The sequence below is a fragment of the Apteryx mantelli genome, chromosome 3 (assembly GCF_036417845.1).
Source record: "Apteryx mantelli isolate bAptMan1 chromosome 3, bAptMan1.hap1, whole genome shotgun sequence".
NCBI lineage: Eukaryota > Metazoa > Chordata > Aves > Apterygiformes > Apterygidae > Apteryx > Apteryx mantelli.
In genome coordinates, this window is record NC_089980.1 from 59610606 (window position 1) to 59636762 (window position 26157).

At 39.3% G+C, this 26157-nt stretch overlaps 1 protein-coding gene across 1 annotated transcript in view; it reads left to right on the forward strand.

Moving 5' to 3' along the window:
* RPS6KA2 (ribosomal protein S6 kinase A2) overlaps positions 1–26157 on the forward strand; it is a 331815-nt gene that overhangs the window by 300208 nt on the left and 5450 nt on the right. Inside the window, exons 14-18 of the mRNA XM_067294741.1 lie at positions 506–636; positions 2382–2507; positions 19170–19259; positions 20669–20827; positions 22156–22317. Of these exons, the coding sequence (XP_067150842.1) occupies positions 506–636; positions 2382–2507; positions 19170–19259; positions 20669–20827; positions 22156–22317 (668 nt within the window). The remainder of the gene's footprint in view (positions 1–505; positions 637–2381; positions 2508–19169; positions 19260–20668; positions 20828–22155; positions 22318–26157) is intronic.

Sequence of the window (26157 nt, forward strand, 5' to 3'; positions counted from 1 at the left end):
TTTTGTCCTCTGCATTCTCCTGACCCACACAACACACCTCATTATCCAGATAGCACTTCAGTCTTTGTAGTTCCTGTAGCCCAGGTGTGCTGCACGAGAAAGATAGAGCAGCTTCCAGCTTTTTTCCACTCCCTTGAAAATCTCTCCTGAGCCAAAGGAGGCCCTTCTTTCTCCTAGCCTGGCCAGCCTGTGCCTTCTCTCTCTACAGAGACTCCTGGCACATGCAGTGCTTTGCATGAAAATGAAAATGCAATGTGAAAAGAACCTCTCCGCTCATGAGGGGAGATCCTTGCAAACAATATCACCCCACTGTTCCCCAGAGGAAAGGGAGGGAGAAAGCCCATCAAAGTCTTGATATGGAGGTGGATTGTATTCACATGTGTCTACCAGTTCAGCAGGGTTTGTTGCTGACTAGCAGGGGTGACTTTCTCTGTTGCAGGTGCTGTGCTATTATTTTCTGGTCTTTTGTTCAACTTATGAGGTCATTTTCTTCTTTCTCCTACAGATTCCCCAGGTGTTCCTCCAAGTGCCAATGCTCATCATCTTTTCAGAGGGTTCAGCTTTGTTGCCTCTAACTTGGTGCAGGAGCCTGCACAGCAAGATGTACACAAAATCACAGTTCATCCAATTGTGCAGGTACTGATGCTGATGTTACGCTCACGTTTGATGGGCAGAGACGTATGTGCATGTTACATTTAAACTGTGAGGCAGTTTAAATTCTCGCTGGTACTTCACAGCTATCCAACCCTCATCTGTTTATATGTAGCTTGGAGGAGGTGGAAAATGAGAATTTTTTCCCAGAGGCTTTTATCTTTACGCTCACAGTCTCCATTGCCTTTACAAAGGAAAGAGGAACCATACCTTTTCACAAGTCAGATGAAAAGTACTTCCGAATACCTGGAACACTGTTCTAGTTGGGCATACAGGGCAAGTAATGAAGTGTTTTTCAGTGAATGCATGTCATTCTTAGTAGTTTTGTCTTGGATTATGTGATGCAGTCTGTGTTGGCAGAGGGGCCTAACGAACTACTGCTGTAGACTCCCACAGACGTGGAGCCCAAGCTCCCAGGTGTAAGAGGTTACTGTGTTCCTCATGCTATTGCACAAGAGCCTGTGTGTACTTGCATAACCCAGAGTAGCTTGATGGGGGAAGGACAATTGCCAGACACTTGATACTTTGCTGCTATTCCCTACAATATGCTCTCCAGTTATTGCAGTTTGTTGCTAATGTAGAACAGAAGTAATTGCTACAATTTGCTCAGTACGTTAGAAGAGCTGTGGATCAGGAGAGAGAACTGTGCTGCTCAAAGATGTGCTCACAGGGAAGTTCCTCTCTTACCCGTGGTGAAAGGTATACATGCCTTAATGGGAGAGTCCTTGCCTGAGGTATCAGCCTTCATCACTATTTTAAAAATTTGTGGTTTACAGTGGAGTATGTTATATTCTTTAAGATTCTCTCATGGAACTGTAAGTGAAATGTTTCCCAAGCAATTTCATTCCAGAAAATTTGTATATTTTCTCTTGGTTTTGTTTATAAAAGTTTATTGCATATAACAACTGTGTGTTTTATAATTTAGAAGGTTCTGTGTGGAGTTTAGCTAGTGAGGATGCATTTTTAGAGAGAGAATCCCGGAGGCTTTTTAGAGCTGCTGGTCATCTCTTTAGTCCTCGAATGGAATTTGCAGCAAGGCTTCAGATTTGGGCTTTGGGAAGCCATCACCACCTAACAAATCCTGCTGCCCAAATATTTTCCAAAGGTCGTATCCATTAGTGGTGCCATTGTTTGTTTTATACCTTTCAATAAATAAAAACAGAAATTTAAAAATATTTTCCTATTATTTTCATTAGCAATATATTTTCTTAAGTGAGATTGACTTAAAATAGTAACTTTTCTCTCACATTGTAATCATAATTAAATGTACCTGGACAAGACCTCCAGTTTGCATATATGGGATATCTCATTTGAAATCTGTGAAGCTGTTACTGGTTTATAAGTTATCTGGTCCTTTCATAATTAGAAATAAGTTTATCTTGTCAAGATATGTCTGTTTGTCAGGGGATCTGGGCACACAGTTCCCCATGAATTTCAGATGGGAAGTGGTTGTCTGCATTCCATAAATAATTTAGAAAAGCACAGCTGCTTTTGCCATTATTTCTACATGGACAGCTCCATCTTACAGACTGAAAAGTGCTAAAAAAGGAAGGGACACATTTGTTTAGGTAAAAAGTTTCAGATTTTTTGAACTGGACTTAGAAAAATACCTAAGGACAAGAGAGTTTGAAGAAAGTGAAATCAAGCACTTACTTTACTAACACCAGGCTAGTCCTTGTATTTACCTCCCCAGGTCCTGATTACCTTGTTTCTTTTGTCTTTCCCTATAGCAGTTACATGGGAACAATATTCACTTTACAGATGGATATGAGATCAAGGAGGACATAGGAATTGGCTCCTATTCTGTGTGCAAGAGATGTGTTCATAAAGCAACAGAAACAGAATTTGCAGTGAAGGTAAGAAATCATGCTGGTAGATGCCAGAAATGTGGTTAAGACTGCTCCGTCACCCAGGGCAGCAGTGTGGTCAGTGAATCTATTGTTGGCTCCTTTCTTGTTGGTGCAGGTGGCCCTTTTTCTTCTTTCAGAAGATGACAGGTTTTCGATAAGCCTTGTTATTTCTTACATTGTAATCTCATGAAGTAAAATTCCAGAACAGAAAAACCTTTATAGTCTCACATGGAAATCCTGTTAATCATTTCAGCCATGCTCCTTGCTGTCTAGATAACACATTTTTAACAGAACCTAAATTTAAATCATCCTAAATAAACAAAATAACATATAAAATGATAGCAAAGTTGAATCCTCTGTGATTACAAAATAGCTTTTCTTTCATTCATTCTCTAGTTATTAAGTTCTGACATTTTGTATCACAATTAGAGAAATTTGTTAGTGAAATGGCAATCTACAGTAACATGGTCACCTTCAAATAATCAGATTCCCTTTTGTCTCCTTGACATTCAGCAGCAACATGCTATAAAAAGGGAGCAAAAGGCAAGATCCAGTGGAGAATCAAAATAATAATTTAATAGAATTTAGTTGGATATTAAAGACAAATCAGTGAACTTGAGTCTTGGTCATGAAATACTGTGTAAGCAGAGTCACAGTGACCAGCAGCAACAGGAGGATCAGCAGGCTGCTAGGATGTATATAGGAGAGAGATCTTTTCCCATAGGAAAGAATGGTTTTGCAGTAGAATTCCTTTGGAAGGTCACACTCAGAGGACTACGTTGCAATTCCTATTTAGTGTTACTGAATAAATGGTGTCCAGCTATTACAAAGACCAGAAGAGACCAGTGTATGTGGCAAGTGATTGTGAAGATATGTCTTAGGGGAAAAGTCCCAAACATTAAAGTTTCTTTAGGAAAAAGGAGTAGTAATTACAACTCTCATAGGTTAGAGAAGTATGTAATGGCTTTGTTCTTTTATCAAAAATGGGACAAGATTTGATTAAATCAGTGGAATTACTCGTATAATGAATTTGAGAAGACTAACAGACAATAAAGTCATTGTCCTTTTAGTCTATGTGATCTCATGGGAGCAGATTGCTTAAATTAGCATAAGACAAAAAATAATTTCTTGAAATCAGTACATAGAGAAATATATTTGTTGAACCTTCAGTAAATGAAGAATTCCTCCCCATTGCCTGTCTACTTTTCTTTTTTAACTTAGAAAAGATATATAAACTTAGCTTATAAATGAGATTGTGTTTTTGTTATGAAATCTAATGATGGCAGCTTAATAAAGTGATACAAACTCTGCAGTCCATGAGATAAGTGGTAGTCAGTAGAATACTAGTAAACATTTTGTTTGTTCTTATTTTCCATTACAAGACTGCTAATAAGGCTGTATATTGGTCTGTGAAAGTTTTGAGGTCTCCCAGTGTTGGCCCCAAAAGTCTGGAAATCACTAATAATTAACAATTTGTTGATGTCATTGTTCAAACAACAGTTGAGTTTTCTAGGCTACACCTACACCATGAACAGGAGGACAGACCTACTAGCAGGTCTGTGGGCTTGCACACGAACAGTCTAGGATTTTCATATTTAATGAATGGAAAAATCACAGTTTTCCAGTGTCCAGTTCATTTGTCAACAGGTGGCATTATGTTATAGTAGGTATGTTTTTTGTGTAATTAAATGACATCTGTGATGAACAAAATGCATATTAAATTAAAATCATGTGTTTAAGATTTTATTTGTCTCTATTGCCGACAGTTTTATCAGTGTAATACAGCAAGCATGAAACCAAAATAAAAAGACCTTGGATCCCCCAAAATGTCTGAGTGCCTGAATCCAATAGGATCCAGCACTTACTTAGCAGTTACAGTTTAGAGTACCTTGGAGAATCTGGACCAAACTAAACACATGGAGAAATTCAAAACTCCAGGGGAGTTTAACACTTTGATTGCTAGGTTTAGGCTCTTTTCCATTATTAGTAATCTTTTTTTATTCCTTTCTTCCTCCACTTCTTACTACTCTTTTCTTGTCATGCTAATACGTCTTGATTTTGATTACTGGTTTAGGCAACACGCACACATCTCAGTTTTTAACACAGTGTGAGTCAAATGTGCAGCACAGATTTTGGGTTGGAGAGATTGGTGGGTTTTTGTTTATACTGTCTTTCCAGCACATTGCATGCTGCCTCTTTGATTATTATTCCTACAAATGGATTGATTTTATTTTCCTTTCATTTTTATCTTTATTTCGTATTACGACTATATCATTTTATTATCAAAGTGGCTCACTTTCATAAAGATTACACAGTGCCACCCATTTCAAGTGCTTAGATAGCAGTTGCAACCAACATTAACATAATTATATATCAGTCCTTTTGACATGCATCCTTTAACTCTCGCTATAAAAATCAGTGTAATTAGATTTTTTTGATTTCTTTCAGTAAGTATAATTTGTTCAGTGTTCCCTAATACATAATGTTCACAGGAAAAAACATGTACAATGGTAATTTGTATGACAGGCAGCTGCCCCATTTACCTGGTGGTACCTCATTAAAAGCTCCCTTGTTAGGATGGAGTGCTGACACATCCGCAGACATCATTCCATCTCCCCAGAGGACCTGTCAGTAGTGAAAGAGTTAAGGAAAAGACATCATTGCAGGAAGATACACATAATGTTACTGGGTGAATAATCCCTCTCAGTTTACGGAGAATGCCACTCACCAGGCCTTATTTACTATTCTGTAAAGTGCCATATTGAGACAGCAGAGTACTGAGCCAGAGTAACTGAGTCAGAGCTACAGCCAAAAAATCCACTCAGAGAAACAAAACCTTCCCTAACCCAGAAGGAGAATATATTTGTTAAAATATAAAACATTTCATCACTTTTCCTTTTGCTGGCCTTCTGCAACAAACCATCTTACGGAGTCAGATAGATGTCTAACAGGGGAAATAAGTGCTTTGCTGCCATTATAAAAGCACTTGAACAGCTCTGTAATTTAACTCCTTTTAGTGTTTAGTGAGACTCAGGCACATTACTCACTGAAGAAATCCCTCTAGATACCTATCCACACCTTTAGGCACCAAACTGTCTTTGTAAATCCAATCACTGAAGTTGCAGAAGAGACTTTACTTGCAATATCTTCCCCCCTCTTCCATACCATCTTTAAAAATGGAATGCTAGTAACAAACTCTAAATCTATTTTAGACATGCCCTCAGGCTCCTAAATACAATATTTAAAAATTCAGACTTACACATTTCTGCTACTGAGACCATTTAAATACCATGCAACAGAAAACCTTGTAAACAGCCAGATTTCCTACAAACTGAGTCTGCTCAAAAGCTAGTAGCAACCTACCTGGGTCAGTGTAGGTAGATGTTGGTTTAGTGAGTCGTTATATCATATTCCACTGCATGTACATACTCTTAGGTACTTTTAAAATTTTACTATTACTCTTTTTTTTTCTTTCTCATTCCCAAGTGAAAATAGTGTAAAATTATGAAATATAAGTAAATATATTGTTCATTCTTCTGAAAGCTGTATAAGACTGGTACAAAGAAGAGAGCTGGGAAAAAAGCATTTCTCATCTGACAGATCTCTACTGTGTTTCAGTCTTCTGCTAAAATATTGATCATCCTGACTACAGCAGGCATAATGGTTTTTAATAGCAAGGGGAACTGGCATTGTCAATCACAGTTACAAGCATCACGTGGTGGGTATAAATGTAGCAGTGAGATCAGAAGCAGAGGAAAATAAGATCAAACTATTTCAGTTAGATCAGTATCTAGAGAAAATAAGTCATTTAAGTAAAAGAATGGTGCTAGAGCAGATGATAGGGATTTCTATGGGTGGAAGAAGATCTGTGATGGAAGCCTACAAAGATTGAAAGCTCTCTTTTGGAAAACAAAGGAAATGCCACATGCCGCAGTTCAGAGTTACTGGTGAATCAGATTTTTTGGTGAATTAGATTTTTCAAGCCTGCCAGAGATTTGATGCAATTAGCACATTCTAAAAGGTTTTCTTTCCTTAAAACCATTGTACTGGATCCAAACTTGGATCCTTACTTCTAGTGAAGCTTTCAAGCTGGATTTTCAGATATACTTGTCACTGATGCCAGATGAAGTAAGTTTGCAAAGGACCTGATTGCATCCTCCTTTTTCTAAAGATTTCTTTATATAGATCATTTTTTCCCCCAGGATAGATTACTGGTAGATAGTAGCCAAAATAAAAATTGCTGCTGCTATGGCCCATTCTGCCCCCAACATGCTATCTGCTACAAATGTTGCAGGGCTGGGTGGTATGGGGCTAGCTTCAACAGCTCCTTGCCAGCTCTGTTCTTCTCCATCTCAGAAGGAATACCTAGCTGCTTAAAACTTATGGATTTTTAATCTTTCAGTGCTATTAGAGCCAAGGCGAATGGCTGGATATAAGGACAGCATACGCATTTCTCCCTCCCCTGATAAAGAAAACATACAGTAGAGATAGTTGCAAATGATAAGTCCAGTTTTGCAGATGCAATATTACAGTGGAATTTGAATCTCAAAACGCATGTGAATTTCATGACTTTTTCCCATCTTTATAATGCACTAACGAACTATTTGGCTGCAAATGTTCCACAGCTGTGAGCAAAGCCAAATTTTGCAGTCTGTCTGCTCTGGGATACAAGTTAATTTATGCTAGAGTTCCAGTAAATCCTACAGTTCATATGTAATTATGGTAATTTGTAAGCACTGAAAGTCCATGTATCTTGGCATGTTTTAGATATACAGACTGGGGAGAAGTTACATATTTATTAGCTGTAAAAACACAATACCAGAGAAATGATGTCAACATGCTATCAATAGACAGAAGTCAGTAACTCTGGAGAGACGTTTTTAGCAGGCCTGTGTAATCAGACTTGCCATATACGTCCATTTACGTGTTAATGACAGCAAGTGACATAGACACTGAAAGCTGTAGGAATCCCAGTTGTTTCATAATTTCTTTAAACTCCTTTTTCCCTTACATTGATGTTCATATGCTGATCTGCTCATTTTCAGGCAGCTGGTATAAGTAGATACAGTATCATACTAGTATGAAGGCAGGAGGCTATGCACTAGTATTTAGTTAGCTCTGCACCATTTTCTTCAGGACCCGTGGCTATATGAGGAGTTTAGTGCTGAATATAGAAAGCATGAATGACAAAAAAAGGTAGTCTTCCAAGATTGACTGCAGGGTGGCGCATCATCTGGGATTCTTTTAAAGAAAATAGGAATCCCAAACACATAGGCCTTTATTTACTGAAACAGGAAAAGGAAAAGGAAAAAAAGAAAAACAGTCCAGAAGTCATTAAATCTTGACAGTCAAGGGATCTGTAAAGCTAGACAGCTTTTCTTAGATTGATTTCTCCTTAAACACAGGAAGTCATCCCTCTGAAATGAAACAGCCTGTAAGTTTTCCAGGGGAGAGTTTGTGTCCTTTTTTGTCTGTCTGGGAGGTACCAAATACCCAGGTGGGTCATGGATAAATATATCAGTAATCTAGTAGGCAGGTCAATAAAAAGTTTGCTGGGTAACCACAAATTTCTTGGCCCTGAGACTGCCAGCTTGTCAACACTGGTAGGTACCAATGCTCTCACACAGTCCCCGTTCTTCCAACCTCTCCTCCCACCACCTTGAACAGAACCTGGTGCAGAGGTCTGGACCCAGAATACGTGCAGAGATTTTAAGGTCAGAGCCGCTGGTAAAAATATCCATTTCAAATGTAGCCATGAAAGAAGCTTCATAGTGACCTGGTCTCACATCGTTTAGGGCAGAACTGCAGAAGTTACCTGCTCCTGGAGCAGAGCAGTAACAGGACTCTAACAAGGGGGAGGATGGGCTGAATATGTCTGGATCTAATGTTGAAGTCCTGTCTCAGTTTTCAGTTGATCCTTATCCTTAGTCATGCAAACTCCTCTTTACTACACTGGGTGGTTGTCACAGTAAGGGTTGTATGAATGAGAGTGCTGGTCTGTAAGACCTCACACTGAGGAAAAAAACTGCATCAAGAAGAGTATGTGATGAAAAGAGTTTAGACCCTGTTTTAAAACCTGCTACCCACCTGAAGGGAAAGGGGAGTGATATCCCTGCCTCTGCCTCCAAAGCACTCTTATGTCCCAGGTCTTCCTGAGATGGCTTATTTATGAAGAGCAAAACTCCTGCCTCTGCAAAATCATACTGATGATTCTGAAAGTTACTGTCTAATATTTAACTGAGAGAAAATGTCTCTGAAATCTCCCCCAAACTCTCCATTCCTATTTGCTTTCCTTCCCTGAATAGTATGTAATGAAGCTGTTCGATATACACAACTAATTCCTAAGAAGGAAATTTGAAGATCCGAACCTCCATCAGAAAAATGTTGCTTAAATTTGTTGCTTGTATAGCTTTATTAATGAAACTGAAAAACAAATTAATAGATTTCTCTCTTGCTAACATGCTTGCATATATCTGTAGTGGTTTTGCCTGTAGTACCTGGGAGGGACTATCTGACCCTGTGGGACTGTGTGCTATTTTGGTGTCCATGGTTTAAGATAGAAAATAAACAAAGTAAAGAAAATCTGAAGAATGAATAGCAGAAAATATGCAAACATTGCTAAGCAAGCTCTATCAAGAGAGCTACAAATATATATGATGTAAGACAGACAAGAGACCAGTGGGAGGTGATCGAAATCTGTAAATATCTCTAAGGTGATATAAATGATGGATGACAACCATTCGGTTGCTGAACAGAGCAAGATAGAGTGTCTTGAAGCTAAGAAAGGGAGTTTCAGCAAAAAGGTTAAATGTTGAGAGCAATTGATAAAACAGACTTCAAGGAGATGACCAAGACATCCTCATCCCCATCCATACCCTTCACTGTCTGAAGGATGCTTAAGTTGGTAGTGTGACAACAGAATCAGTAGAATATAGGGTGCCATGTAGGAGATACAGGTTTCAGAGCAGATTTAGCCATAAATCTCTAGGCTGCTTTGGATTTGCACATGTTTTCCCAGAGTGCTGCTCATCTGGCACTCTCCAAAGGACTGGCATGTTAGACTAAAATTGGGATCTATGGAGGTTACAGTAAGAGTGCTTACAAACAGTATTGACTGGTGTCCTCTAGATGTGATGGAGAGGGAACAGTAATTGCAGTGAAAGGACTGAAGTAGCAAAGGAATGAAGTGGAGAAAATTTTCTGTGATGATCTTATGTCTGATCAGTGAGAGTATTTTAAAGACTCTCCTGATTTTCCTCTTTTGAGCAGCTTCACAAAAGCGCTTGAATTCCATGCTGACCTGGGCTCCCACGGACAATTTCACTTACCACAGAAGGAGGCAATGTAGCATAATTTACACGCTGTCCTTATTTTGTAGGATTTGGGTTTAGTCAAATACCTACAAAACTTCACTCAGTCTCACTTTTCTGCTGTTTTCGTTTGAGCATGATCACATTTCAGCCAGATATTCTCACCATAGAAATAAGTCAGTTCTCCAAAGAGGCACAGCTTGAATGGGCAGGATCCCTGGAGCTGCTGTTTCAGAAAGGATGGAGGAGTACAGAGTACTGGGGTCTGCTTTAAGGGCTTCGGAGAAAAGGCAGGGCAGAGAGCCAGGAGTGCCTTGTGCACTGTTACAAGCAGCAAGCTTTTTTGTAGCAGTGGGAGCCATTGCTGGCTGGTGACTTTTTGACTGGATCGGACTGAGGTGTTGTTTAACAGATAAGCAGAGGAGGCAGATAAAAATACAGAAATGTGTGCCGACCACTTCTTAAACTCTGTGTTAAAACGTCTCTTAGAAGTGTGTGGGATGTGTTTCTCGTTTGGCTAAAGGATTTGTATAGCCTCCTTCCCATTTGGTCACAAAGCTCACAGTGCTTCTCCTCTTGGCACTGCTGCACTTTTGAAGAATGTGAGATGATGGTGTTTCTCAATGCTAACTAGATCTTTTTTGAGACCTAAGATCAGGCCACAGTTTTCCTACAGCTTAATAAGATCATATTTCTCTTCTCTAGGTCACTTGCCAAATACCTAAGTATTTTGGATAGAATTTGGTCCTTTGTGGCTCTGTTTTTCATTTGAGGCCATTTAAACTTTATTTCATGTATTTGTATTCCATACTGATGTAATAATTTTCCCATTTTGTAATTTGAACGTGTTACACCAGTTTTCATCCTTAAAGCTTTTTGTAAAAGTAGATAGGAGTAGCACTGCAGCCATTTTAAGGATTGAAAATTCATCAGTCTGATCCAAGGACATGTACTAGGGCTGTGCAGAGCACTCTAAAACTGAGGTCTCCTGACTGTCAGTGCAGAGCCTTTCCCACTGAAATATTCTGCCTCCAAAGCTGCAGTTTTCATCTGTCTAAAATGAACTTTTCTGTTTCACGGGCTCTATTGGAATAAATTTCTTAATGTTGCTTAGAAAATGTGTGCTAGTGTATAAATGCTAAGTTATAAGTAGTACAGTTGTAGTTGACATTTGGGAGTGCTAAGTCAGCAAACACTGGCAGTGAGTGGGCATGCTCGCTGTGCTTAATGCCTCACCTACACAACTTGATCTGATGGCCAGTACTTATTTCAGAAAAGTATTGCTAATTAGGCCTATTTCTTTTAATATTCATTTCACTATTTTTCTGGAAGATTTAAGCATGGGTGGGGGAAATGAATCTCTGAAGCTAATCAAAATTAATAGCACAGCAAATAGTCCCTCAGAAACTATTAGACTTGGAATAGTTCTCCTTGGAGACATTGTAAATGTAAAATTATACCATGTCCTTTTAAATAATGTTAGCCTTTCTGCAGTGATTTTCATCCAGCTTGAGTAATTTGACATCAAAAAAGGAACCATATTAAAACAGATGCTTGGCATGAATAGAGCTTATTTTTAGAAGGAAATATTACTGAAATGGAAACCTGAACATTTTCCAGAGGCACAGAACTGCAGTTTTATCTGTGTCACTTCTGTTGGAATTAACATTATAGATGAAACTGTCAGTTTAAAATCTCTGCATGCATTGTTACACCTCTTTTCTTCAGAAGAGATGCATATCCCCTCTGTAGTCATCAGTGGTGGCCTGAGTTTCAAATGTATCATAGATATGGTGTAGAAATAGTGTGCAAAAAGACATAGAATTAATTCTTCTCCCTCTCCTCATCCTCCCCCCTTCTTTTCCCTCCCCCCAAAAAAAGAATTTATACAGGGGGTGTAGCATCACACTGTGCTATATGAATCTCTTCTTAAATGTGATTAACTCATACTTACACTCCAAACAGGCTTTAAAGAAAACTTGAAAGCATGTAATACCAGGTAAAGCAGCTTTAAAAAGCTCAGTGGTGTATAAAGTTCTCTTCCTCCTCCATACTTTTTCCACAGTGCCATCATATGTTCCCTGGTGCCCATTAAAAGGAGCTTTAGGAGGTCCTGCTTTCTAAAGATACCGGCAAACTCAGCTGTGGCTGTTTAAGGTATTGCAACACTCAGGTGTCTGCCCTGACCTTCTTCTGGACTTTCTGTTGCTGTAGCCAGAGTAGCAGATTAGGACTGTGCCAGTGACTCAGCTGCCTCAGTTCACACTCTTGTATCTTAGTTTAAGTTGCCAGGAAAAGTCACTTTGGGCTAAGACTGTTGCCTGGGGCAGTTGAGGGACAGACACTGGTCCCATTCAGGACTGAGGGCCAAAAGGGCAGCCAAGGAGAGCTACATCTTAGGCCCTTGCAGCACCCACCAAAGCTCTTCTGTCAAAGCCCCACAACCTACTTTTTAACCATGTCAGTGCTGCAGAGTGCACCTTTAATGCTCCCCAGTGCTTCTGGTTGATCCCTCTGCAAGCGGAAGGTTTCCAGTGGAATAAATCCACTAAAATAAAATGGAGAATTTTTGCTACAGTCCATGGTAGTGGCATACACAGGGTTAAATCACAGTGCCAGTATTGGGCACAGTTAGTTTGATTTTCTTCAGGAAGGGAGACTGAGGGATGTGGCTACTGTTGCCCGTTTTGACTAATATGATTAGACAGAGCTTTTGTGTCTTTTTTCACTTAAGAAAAATCACTCAGAGCGAAGCAATTTTTTTTTAATGCAGGCTTGTTTGTTCATTAAAGATGTGCAAAGTCCTTTTTTTTTCCCCCCAGCACAGGAAGACTCAAAGAGCAGAGAGCAGTTTCCTTGCTCCCAGCTCCAGCTTAGCCTAGCCAGAGCCCATCCTTTCTCCTCAGCCCATCTCACTGCTGTTCCCATCAGTGCATCTTGTGCTTCTTTTCTGTCTTCTTTCTCGCTCTGTTGCTTTTCTCTCACTCTTTCTTTTAGGCTGTAGACAAATGTTCACTTTCCAGACAGCAGAGGCAGCTAAATTGCTATCTCCTACCTCATGCCTTTTTCCAGTCTCCCAACAGCAGTGATGAAGGACTCCGTGTGAGAAGCATGGTAGTCCTCCTCACACAAGGTCATCCAGGTTAATTTCAGCTGTTTAAAAAGGCAATTTGTATTAACAGGGCTAATTCTGCCCAGAGAAGATTAGGGAGTGCTCTCACATACCATTTCTATGGCAGGACTGTGAAGGCCATAAATCCCAGCTGGTAGGTGGTATCAAACAGCTGAGGACTGTAATATCTGCTAATGGCATAGCTAGATCCAGAAGAAGAAATTTATCTGCACAGTTGGAGATGCACTGATTCCTTAAAAAAAATTGTAACCATCAAATCCCTTCCACCCATGTGTTCCCTTGTTTAGGGTGACTGTTTCTGTTACCTGGTTATATAAAGGTCTTTATAGTTTCTTTATATAAATATAAATACATACATATAAACACACACACATATATGTATATATAGCTGCTGTACTTATTTCAGCAAGGTTTGACCCACACAGAACGTTCTTTTTTGTACTCATCAGTCCACTCTGGCAAGGCTGAAGACGTTGAATACCCACTAATGAGGAACAATCAGGTGATTTTTCCATGCAAAAGACTTGTAAAACTGTCCAGACTTGCTGATTGGGATTTTGAAAATACTTATTCTCTCCTGATTCTTCCTTCCATGATATAGAGCTTAGTATTATTCTTTGATGGAGCCTAATTTGTTTTAACATATCGTGAGGTTTTTACCCTAAATTCTCCTGGGAAAAAATATTCAGCTTTCTTTCAGCTAGTCAGTAAAATACACAAAGGATATGTCAGTCAAAGAGCAAAAAACTCTGTTAGAACAAAGGACACTATTGTATGAGTTGAGCCCACTTTACTCTTGGATTGTTTCATCCATCAGTAATACGGATGAGTTTCTAAGAAATCCCTGGGTGTCTAGTACATAGAGAGAACTCTATTTGTTCTATAGCTCAATTTCTTATTTTTCTGAAGTACAATATAAAACCCATTTGCTTCATAGCTTTTCTCTGACAAAGGACAACTGAGCTCTTGTTATATTTTTGGTTAAGCTTTTTATACATTATGATGCCTTTCCAAGTTGGTGTTCTTCACCACACATCTACAGAGAGAAATAGAAAAGCAGCGTCATTTCACAATACCCATAAACTCAGAACTGGAAGCAGAAAACAGAAAAAACTTCTCTGAATTATGTGTATACATTTTAGTTGACTTCAGATCAGAATGAGTTGCCTAGAGAAAAGACATCATTTTGTGCACCTGAAGAGCTGAAGAAGGTTTGTGGGCCATTGCAGAGAGCAGTAGAGAAGAGACAGACTGTCTTCATGCAAGACAGAAAGTGTCAAAGGAAATGCAGAGTTACCAGAATGCGAAATGCTCTTTGTTACCAAAAACAATGTTTTGAAGATGTATATTTTTGCTCAGCTTTTAATCAGGTGTAAGAGTGTCATTGCTTATGTAAAATTTGAACAAATATATTTAGCTTTTCAGCACCTAACAATAGAGCTTGCAAATTATAGCAAAAAAAGAAAAGATTAATAATAATATTAATTCTGCACAACAGCAGATACTGTATCACATGCTGCGGCATATGTGTTCTCATATAGAAAGGGGGCAGGACTGCAGTCCCATTATCCTCTCTACCTTGTATCCATACCTGTAACATTTAGTGCTTTTTTCTTTGTAAAATTGCAGCCTCTGATATATAGCTAGGTAAGAAACAGTCAAGACTTTAGCTCTCATTGAAGCAGTGTAGCCAGCAAAGGGCTGTCCTTGCAGGGTGTCTTTGGGCAGCCTGAAAGAATAGCTCTGACAGCTGTTGAATTAGCCTGAAATATGGAGAACATACCTAGCTGCTACATTGGATGGGCGTGAAGTGCCACATACCCTGCTTGGTTTGCCACATAACCTGCACAGGCTGATTCAGTGGATAGAGCTAAAACCTTCTGTTTGCAGAGGTGGATTGACAATAGAGCTGATCTTTAAAATTAGAGATTAATTAAACTCCCGTGCCAGAAGCAAGATGAAGAAAAAGTAACACAGAAATTTAAAGCTAAGTGTTGGGTGTCTGGTCTGATAGTGGTTCACTGCTGATGAAAGCCCATTAGAAAGGCCATGAATGGCATCTGTGTCCCCATTGTGGGAGAGCCAGGTCCACTAGGGCAACTGAACTCAGCACAGTGAGACCAAAGGCCCTGCAGACTGGAAGAAGCTTGCCTGGTCCCAGCTGGAAGAAACTACACAAGAAGAGTGCTTTGATTTATTTCCAGAGCCAAGTACAAGTGCTATATTTTCTAATGCATCCTTCACCTTTTCTGACAGTCGGTCTGACTTGGTGAACACTTTTCAAATTATTGTGAAGACTGCTTCATAGATCTTGGCATTGATCCACTCCAGGTAGGGGTTTGTATGTGGGAGTGTGTGTGTAGATAAAGCTGTAGGATTGTGGAAAAGGTGTTCATGTTGATTTTAGACTCTCATGCAGTTTTCTACCTAGGTTCTGGCTACGGCTTGGAGATACCATATTCTTGTCACAGTTTTGCTCCTACTCACTTTGAAGCCCCTTTGAATAACTGTCTGGGTAAATGAAAGTACTGTAGTGGTTAGCAAGAAGACAGGATCAGCATTTATATCAGAGTTTTTAATGCAATAAGTAAGCTGGTAAATGTTGGAGTGTCACGTGTCTCATTTCCTTGGCCGATTGCACAGGTGTTCTGTTTTACATGAATGTCCCAGGGTGTCACTGGAGGAAAAACTCAGGCAGAGACATCTTTCCATTGTCACTGAAGTCCTCCCCTTTTCAGCTAATCCTGAAATGACAGAGTGATGACAAAAAAAAGCCAAATTGCTTGATGTTGCAGAGCTGCAAAGAGACATCTGGGTGCCTAGAAATCTTTGCATCTTCCCTAAGGCAGGCCAGTTACTGTAGAAGTTGGAGGCCCTGAGCTTGTCAGCTGGGGCCTCCAAGATCCCCAACACAGTCGAGGAGCAGCTCGCTGTGCACATGACACAGCACAAGCACCCTAGGGTGCAGGCCGTTGATGTGTCACCCCTAGCCAGTTGTGCCCATGAGTCTGGTGGCAGATGAGCTGCACATGCACTGTCAAGCTGCATGTGTGTAGTAGCTGCATCACCAGGTACCCAGTGGTGCTGCTGTCTGGAAAAGAAAGTGGTTACTGTGTTAATATAGCAAAAGCCATGTTCTTTTACCAGAGCAAGGGTGGAGATGGTGCAGCACAGGCAATGCCACGTTCGGAGGACATCCAGCAGCCTGGCAGCTGGCTGGTGAGCCATGGCGGGAGCAAACATATAGCAGCACCTATATTTCAAATCAGGAAGTAAAGCTGCACAAAATGTGTTTATTTAAAAACTATCTAGTGAAACCATTCCCTTTTCACTTACATATCTGATTTTTTTGAGAATCTCAAGGCTACTTTTGAAAATCACTGGAACCCTGCAATGCATCTTCCTTTGTGCCTGTGTTAGATAAGGCGTATTGGGCCAGGTTTATACTGGAGCTCATTTTGGCACTTAGTTAGGGCATGATTTGCAAATGTCCTCTGAATGCAGCACATCCTCTTGTGATGCAGATGTTCTACATTTTCAAAAGGAGGTGGCAACCGCTGTCAGAACCGTTCGGAAATGACAGTTTCGCTCTTTTGAAAATCTGGCTAAAGTTTAACAATACATGAGAACACTTTCTGAAGAGGAAGACCAGAAGAATCAGGTATCACAGTGAAGCTACAGGGGATATTCAAGGAGGCAGAATGACAATTTTGCCACTGTGGCCACTGCAGCATGGGAATAAAGAAACTCTATATACTGCAGTGCTGCAGTGCTGCAACTGCATCTCCTCCTTTGCTATTTTGTCAGTCATGGGTCAAGTTAAGTCACAAGTGCACTAGAGAGAGGGACCCTCAGGATGACAGTCTATTACGGTGGAGGAAAAAAAAATTGTTCTAGCCTGTCCTACTGGACTGCCCAGGGGACCAAGTGCCAGGAGTTTCGGGACTCTGCTCACAGCTCTGACAATGATTTGTAGTGTGGTTTTGGGCAACTTGTCTATTTAATCACTGCATTGCAATTTGTGCACACATTAAAATAAAAAGCATGCCTATTTAGCAGAACTGTTTTGAGATTTATATATATACAGCATGTTGTAAATTAGAAGCATTACATATCATCTACTGCTGCTATTATTAAATTACTAGCAGACTGCTTCAGGTTATGTTATTTTGAGTTTTCTGTCAATAGCTGAGACTATTTTTGGTTTGGGGTGTTTTTAGGCACAATATATACTTTTATATTCCTGCATTATTAGCAGTTGCTTAAAATTTTCCACGGCTCTGTATGTTTCCTTTCCTAAGAAAATATAACAGGAGAAAGAATCCAGAATATATCACTTGCTACAGTAGCATAGTGATAGTAATGCTTCATATAGTAATAGAAATACTTGCTGCAGTAAATTTTTCTGGTTTGTACCAGGCAGGCAAATCCTGAGAGGCACACATTTGTGTAACTCCATTAACTTCACAAGAGCTACATTAGCTTACTCCAGCCAAGGAAATTGCCCTGAGTATCTTTTTATGTGTTAGAGTTGTTGGTTGACTGGGACACATCACATTTAGTTGCTGTGGTTCTGTTTATGAGGAGTCATTCATCCTGGATTCCATTGGCATTTTGAGACTGTCTCTGCTAAACTGGGTGAACAACATTACTGTAAGGAGAAATTGCTAGATTTTTTTTCCCACTTACCTATTTTTTAATTTTTCCCTTCATTTATTCAAATGCCAATAACAGCCATTTACCTCCATCAGCTCCCAGTTTTACTTTCACTTGTCACACTGCTGCTGATATGGAATTGAATCACTGATATGGCTTCAAATGCATACTTCAATCATGGACAACCACTGACCATCATTATCAGTGCAAATGCATGTCAGTCATGATACATATTCAAGTATGACCTATTACAGCTGATACATTAAATTCTAGACACGTACTTAAACCGTGTCACTGTAATTAAGTCATGAAAATGCATGCAAAAGCAACCAGGCATTTATTCCCATTAAAACCTTTTTTTTTTTTTTTGAAAACGTGTTTCCCTGTGAATGCCACTATTTTAAATCTATGCTGTATGCCTAGTTATTACATAGAACTAACCACATTTAAGGTGGGAAGTCTTGAAATCCAAACCAATAATGGAAGTATGAATTTCTGAACATGCCAGCCATCCTTCTTCTAGAACCTGTTATTCAAAAGCACCAATACTTTTTTCTAGCAATAAGAAATTCATGCCAAAATACTTCCTTTACTCCTAATGAGTTTTCTAGTAGTCTTTCAATATTCACTATGCAGTTGCATTTGGTATTCCAAAATACAGAGACCTTCCTTGGATTATTTTGTAGCTATTTTTTGTTTCATATTTATCATTTAAATCTATGAAATGTGAGTCACTAAGCAATGCTCTCAACTGGGCAAATGATTGAGGCTCTTTGATTGACACCTCAAATATAGGTCATAAAAGTGTTGATGAGAAGTCAATGCCGTGCTAACAGCATGCAGTGTTGTCATTTAAGCAACAGGTATAATGTTTTTCTGAGACCTGCTGCTTGTAGACCAAAATGTTTTCATGCCTCGCTATATTCTCTGATAATGCAAAGGATATATGCCTCTGCTGAATACAGAAAACTCATGTACGGATGAGATTTCTTTCTGGCATAGGAATGGGCAGAGTTTGGCTACGTGATCTTTAGCCACTCTCTTGTTCTTTACAACAGCATGGCCTAAAGAGCCAAGTGATTACCAATAGGCTCAGCTCAGTTCTTTCCTGACAGTACATGCCTATACATTTTCATTTCTGACAAACCCACCTGACAAGTAATGCCTATTCATTTATCAGCAGATATGCCAGCATATGCCAGTATTATGAATGTATGCATTTTTATGTCAAAGATGTCATTTCAAAACCATTATTTTTTAAAAACTATTCAGTTTTTTTTTGATTTCTAAATAACACTTCTTGTAACTCCTGTTATTTATGGGCAAACAGAACTATAGGCATAAAAAAGAGGGCCCACACCTTCTGAATATAAACTAATTATTGCTCCATCTGGTTTTGGCAGATAGTCAGCATGATTCTCATTTTCACAGGATTTGAGCTGTCCTTGCCTAGAATGATGATTAAGAGAAGAATTTAAAATATTAATTTGTTTAAAGTGTAGAAATTGCTTGTTTTATGCTCAGGGCTGCCAGCCGGTATCTTACTACACTGCGCTTCGTTTATTCTAGATAATTGATAAGAGCAAGAGAGACCCCTCTGAAGAAATTGAGATCCTCTTGCGATATGGGCAGCATCCAAACATCATTACTCTGAAGGATGTGAGTAGTCTTTGAGTTCTTCAGCATTAAACAATTCTCATTTTAATATCAAGCTCACCTACTACTCCATATCTGGAAAATTTTCCAGTTCTAATTGTCAGTCAAAGCGAAAACTAGACCCATTGACATCAAGGAAAGAACATGACTTTAACAAATTACTGAATAAAACTTGGGAAGACCAGTCAGGTTGTATATTCTCCAAATATTGTCTAACCAACTGTAGGTAAAACCAAAAGGCCACAGTGCTGGAGAGCAATAAAACTTATTTGGTTTACCAAAAAGTTTTAGAAGTGAGATCTCATCAGTCTAGTATTTCAGAGCAAATTGTTCAACACACACACTGGTGCTGCTGGGCATGGGAGGTACTGTTTCTTGAGAAACAGCAGTTCCTACACAGCCTGTGGGGTCTGTTTGATTGAGAAGAAGAGAACTAACAAGGTCACTGTGGCTTCCTTTGATAGTGTTTTAATGCCAGGGAGCCTTTACATTTGACTCAGTCAGCCTCAGAAGACAAGAAGAGCAGCATTTCTTTAGTATTTTGTATGAAGAATAGTCTTCATTGTGTCAGATTCAGAGTTTAAAGACCAAAATCTTGTTTGTGCCAGTGTCTAGTACTTTATCATTCAGACCTTAGAGAAGTATAAAAAAGCCTTCTAATCACATGTCCTCAGGAAAGTCTCACCTGATTCTTAAGTGTTGGGGAGTATCTTAAAATCTGCATAAAAAAGGTTTTATATTCCTTCCAAAAACATTTAGCACTGATGACTGTAACATTGTCTGTTATTCCAGTCCAAATAAAAGATTGTGACTTGAAAATGGCCATTTTCCAGTTTAGACAAAAAAAAGTCTTTTACCCCATGCTGTTGACGCTGAAGGTAAATACATTTTGCAGCTGATGTCAACAATATAGCCACCAGAATTGCAAACATAAACTATATGATATCATTGGAAGTAAGTCTTGGCCAACAGTATAATGCAGTTCATTTAGCTGATCATGAGTCAAGGGGAAATATTGATATTTAAAATGGCAAATGTTACCCTGTAGAACTGGAAAGAAAGAACATTACTGAGAAGGAGGCTTGGGTAAGAGCCAGCAGACATTTCAGGCTGTGTGAAGTGGTGCTGCTTGGAGCAGTTTTATCTACTCTGCTGACATGATAGCAGATCATGAAAACTACATTTCTGTGCAGACAAATCAGCAAGTTGCTACAGACATGATAAAAAAGTGATGATTATGTCATATTGTACAGTTGCCTTTTCTGCTGGTAAGCGTAATAAGCGGATTCCCCACATGAGCTCACACTTTCTTCTTGCATATCTTGCTCAAGCAAGTCAATACTGTGACTAAGGAACCAACCTTCACCAAGTTAATGAGTCCAGAACATACACTTATTTTGTTGCTCTTCCAGGTCTATGATGATGGGAAATATGTGTACCTGGTGATGGAGCTAATGCGAGGGGGCGAGCTCCTGGACCGCATTCTTCAGCAGAAGTGTTTCTCAGAGCGAGAAGCAAGCGCTGTGCTATGTACTATCACCAGGACCGTGGACTACCTGCATTCCCAGGGTGTAAGCATTGCTTTTTCGATTCTCTGGATCAATCTTCTCAAAATCTGACTTCTAGGAAAAGCAAATAGCTGTGATTTTGTTTCTCTGAAATGTAGATAGGGTTTTTCCTCAAAAAAGTATTGAAATATGTGTTTAATTCTTTTCCATATATATAATTACATTTAATTTGTGAAATAGGGTCATAGGCTTTTTAGCCATTTCTCAACTGAATTGCAGTGTGTTTAAATGACATTTTCTTCCCCAAATTACACTGATTTTCAGGTCCATGTACCTTGTTGAGATATTACTTGTTTACTTTTTCTCACAATCATTATTACAACATCTGATTTTTTAACAAAATTTCAAACAGGATATCTGAATAAGCAGACAGCGAATCAAATGCTCAGTTTCCAAAACTAAGTGTCAGTTTGTGCAGCTGATTGGAAGGGTTTCTGGCATGCTGTTAAAAAACTAATTTTTAACATTTGAACTTTCTGCATAAAGCAATTTGAAAAACTCTCTTCTTCCACTGTTCAGTGACAAACAGTTTGGGTAACTAGTGAAATAGCTGCTTCTTTTTCACTTTCATTGTTAAAACAAGTTCATGTTGTGCTTGGGCTTGTATGTTTTTATGATAGTTTTTCAGCGTTGATATAATCAATAAAGGCCATTTTCCCATCACAGAAATGCAGCGCCTCTAGTAAAACACAGCAACTTGAAGTTGCAGAGCTACCCAAAGGATTTTTATGAAGGGAAATGAAGAAAAATAATCCCTCTGTTCAGGTGTGAGCACTGTATGAACAGTCACAAGAAGACCCTTGTGCATTTTCCTCTTCTGACTGGACTTTCCCCCTGCTTTTCAAGTGAAAAATTAGGACTGTCAGGTTCCAGGTGACACCGATACTTTTAAAACACAGAACTATACAGACATTAAATTGAACTGGAACATTTTTGCCAGCAAGTCCAACCTGCTGCAGTCACAGGCAACTGTGCAGTTCTTGCCCCATTTAAAGGGCTTCCAGAGCATCTGAGGAGGATACGATGCATTTGTACAGCAGTCCCCTCCGACAACCCTCAGAAAAGCTGTCCCCCCTTAGAATAGCTGCCTCCATCTTCATATATCAACAGAGGTTGCAGAACATGCTCCTTCTGATCTTAATAGACTTCAACCCTTTTTTCTTTTCATTTACCTGAGCTTCCTAAGCAACCTTTCTCCAAAACATAAATATTTTAGGCAAGAGCTCTTGACCTACCTCAACAACAGACCAGAAATTTAGAGCTATGGCAACAAACCCTGGATGCTCTGTAACCTCCTCTCTTTGCTTGTTACTGACTGCTTTCTTGTTAAGGTGGTGCATCGAGATTTGAAGCCAAGTAATATCCTCTACATGGATGAGTCAGGAAACCCAGATTCCATCAGGATCTGTGACTTTGGATTTGCCAAGCAACTGAGAGCTGAGAATGGACTGCTCATGACTCCATGCTACACCGCCAACTTTGTCGCCCCCGAGGTATGATCGTAAGCTGTGACTAATGAGTAAGTCATAGAAAGCAATCTTTTGTCCCTCTCTCCTTTCTCCCAGCCTTCAAAAGAGGAGCAAGCCTCTATTACCATGATTTTCCTATTCCTGTCAGTCTTTCCAGGCCACTTGTTTTTCTCCTGACAGAAGCCGGTGTCTGTCTGGGACTGACTTACACAATACTTTGGCATTTTACTCTAGGATAAATACCATTTTTAATCTAGCTGCTTCTCCTAAGACTACTTCCCCTTCAGTGCACTGTGTCACAACAGAATAAGGCTTATAAGGGAAATCTTGATACCAGGAATAAGAATCCGAAGAAAACTCCATGGGTGAAATCCTTACTGCACTGAAGTCATTGGGAGCTTTATGGTTGACTTCACTGAGCTAAAGAAACATGTCTCCTCTTAGGCTTTTCTAGCACTGTCCCCCCCCCTTATGGGGTATGAAAGTATTATAGTAAAGATAAGAAAGTTGTATGGGTCTTGAAACTCTTCTCTCCCAGGCCTATCTGTCTGTCCTTACTCTCGTTTTGGAGATAGTAGCTGAATTTGTTTGTGGTGTCAAATCTCTGGACTTCTTTTTTTCCTATACCAGTTTCTTATATATTTATTCTGTGGAGTTGCTCATAGAGAATAGACTGTTTCAATAATGGATCAGAACTGACCTATCTTTTTCTGCTAAACTGCAGTACTTTGTAGTTCCCATCCCTCCCAAACCTAAATATCGCTCAGTTGCCCTCACAACACCTGTGTGAGACAGGAAAGTGCTACTTTCCCATTTTTACAGGTGATGAAATGAGACAGACTAAGCAGCTTGCCCCAAGCAAGTGGAGAGCTGGCTCTGTGTCCCTGGCTCGCGCTGTTCCTTTCCTCATAGGAGTGGGCTTTGCTTCCCACGGCTATTTGAATGGTTTTGTCTATTCAGTGTGTATGACACTTGAGCCTTTCCTGACTGCTTCCTTCCAATGAAGTACCAAGAGGTTAATTTTCTGGATAATTGTCCGTTTGTTGTAGTGATGCATATTAGCAATTTTAGTATTTGCAATATACAATTCTGCTTATGGTTCTTAAAAAAATATACAAAACTATTGCCGTTCAAAACTTTGCCTATCCTCTACTATCAAATATCACTTTCTTTCAGTCATTATCTTTCAGCAATTTTTTCTTGCCCACCACTTTCCTCCATCCAATGTTCAGCTGCGTAGTATGTAACTGCGAAGTGAAAAATGGGATGAACTTTCTGTACATGGTCCTTTTGTGATACCAAAAGATATAGATATCATAGCCCTCCAGCATCAGAAAGAGAATTTGTTAAATTGAGGCCATTGCCAGGGTCAGTATAAATTCAAAGCAGATTTTTTTCAGTAAAAATCTTCCACTGACAAATAGGTTTGATTTGTTATTTTGTTTGAGTTTTCATTCTAGAAATTGGAATGAGCTGTTTAAAATTTATCAAAATAAATAAAAAATGTTTTGTGGCACCATAGCAGTTCAATTTCTAGCCCAAAAATTAATCATGCTCGTAAGAATTAAAATACTGAGATTTTCTCCAAGATACAATGTACCTAAAACAGGTGTAGATATTTTTCATGATGGGCTATTTTGTATAGTTCCTGTAATCACAAATGTTGCCAGGTAAAACTCTATTGATTTGAACTGAAAACAGAAATCACACTCTCAGACGTTTGCAACGAGTAAGAGAGGTCCTGCTAATGCAGGGAACGTTGGAGATTAATTGAAACCTTACCAGAACTGACGGAGAGCTTACATAAAGCCTTAAGTGCTTTTACATTTTGCCTGTGATATAATGCTGCCTCCAGCCTGGACTTGATTTTAAGTTCTCTGTCTCAGCCCCACTGCAATATCTGCAATATGCTTATTGCAGAAACCAGACAAGAAGGTAGGAAGTCAGTTGAGCTGATGGCACAGGAATGATGACATGTTTGCATACTTAAATCTGCCTTTATTTTGAAAACATTTAATTTGGGGTTTAGATGAGAACATCAGAAATGATGAAAGCTTGTCTAAGGGAAAGAAGCAGTCTGCCACCTAGCGCAAATAATGATGTTTGCAAAGAGTGAATAGCGACGTTCGGTCAGGAGAAAAAACACAGCACAGTATTTCCCTACTAATGCAGTAAGGTCCTTTGGGATAAAGTAAGAAGCCTTTATTCTTCAGATTTAATCCAAATACCGGGAAGAACTACTGTATTGACATTTGAAAGTATAAGATTTTTTACTATCTTTCACACTCATTCACTTCCCTGCTTGTGTCACAACTGCAAGAAAAATGTAGCTGAGAAAAGCCTATTTTCAGAACATTGTTCCAATGTATTGAATCCAATAATACAAAACCCACAGAGGTAAGAGGGTTTTGCATAAACATCTGAGCTATTATCAGAACTGAATGAACCCAGCTGAAGACTGAACCTTGTCACTGAAATGCCCTGTCATGTGTGGAGCGAAGAGCCAGCTCATACATGTATTTCAAATCCAACTGAGTTATCTAGCTGACCTAATACCCTTTGTACGTGGTATATTCTTCAGCTCCCCTTAGAGCAGGACACCACTGCATATTTTGCAAAGCTCTTTCACTGGCTGATTTGTTTTTAAGACAAATGCCTATTATTGTTTGATAGTACCTAGCCACTAAACCAAATACTAATCTTTTTGGCCAAAGTTTCCAACGCTTGCTCCTGCCAGCTCAGTGTTCTTGATTTAACCACTGAGTCGTGTAGACCCGCTAGACACATTTTAAAATAGCAGTGATGCTAACTATTAACTCTCACTAGATACTGTTTTTATTCACTGGGTTAAGTTGCTGTTGATGAAAAGTGATTGCCGCCAAAGTTTTCCCTAGACACTGCCACAGAATGAATGTACCTGTTATCTAGCAGAGTTCTTGCATACTGAGTAATAGCACACAGTAAAACCTGCTATCTGTCACCCCTCTGTCCATCATTTTGGATTTGTATAACCACTTCCTTAGTACCCTGTCCCACTACCCATCATCACTGCCTCATTTTTCCATCATTTGCCTTTGGTTGACTTAATTGTCCTTGATTATTTGAGGAAGACAGTGATGACAATGAAAATGTAACTGTTCAAGGGGCAGCAAGAATGCCCGCACTCACAGTTGGGCATTCAATCTCACGGGTGAAGCAAATGAATTTGACAAATAGCAAAGCAAATTTTCTCATAAATATCAATGTAATAGAAGGGGGATGAATGCAAGGACTTAAGAAATAGACACAATTAAAATAGCCATAGAGAGTATATATGATGTGCAAGAAAGAGGGGCAGAAGCAGGATTACCAGTATTGTTAGCAGGAGGAAATGCTGGTTTTTTGTCCAGTTTTTTTCAAGGTAACAAATGTTTGCTCAGCAGCATACCTGGCAGATGGTTGCTTTTCTACTCGTTATTTGTAAAATCTGTTGAGGCAAAATTTTCTGAACCTGTTTCGTTTTTTTGATAGCAGTGCTTGTTTTTTTTTCTGCAGTAAACTTCAAAATAGATGAAATCACTACTGGGTAATAAGGCTTCAAGTCAGAAAAAGACTAACTGAATGTGTACACTCCCTTTGCAAAAAATCTACCGATCCATCAGAAGAGGACAAGACTCTTCTGATGTGTCAGGATTGAAGTTAAATAAACAGAATAGTTGTTCGCTTTTCAAGGAAATGGAAGACCTAGAGGTTGTTTATGACCTTTTCTGAGCCAAACAGAAATGAAGTTTTCCCCCTAATCTCAGCAATGCTGGCTCAGTTAGTGACTTCACTTTCACATGGACCTGCAGTAACTCAAATAGGCATTTCTTCTGGTACACATTA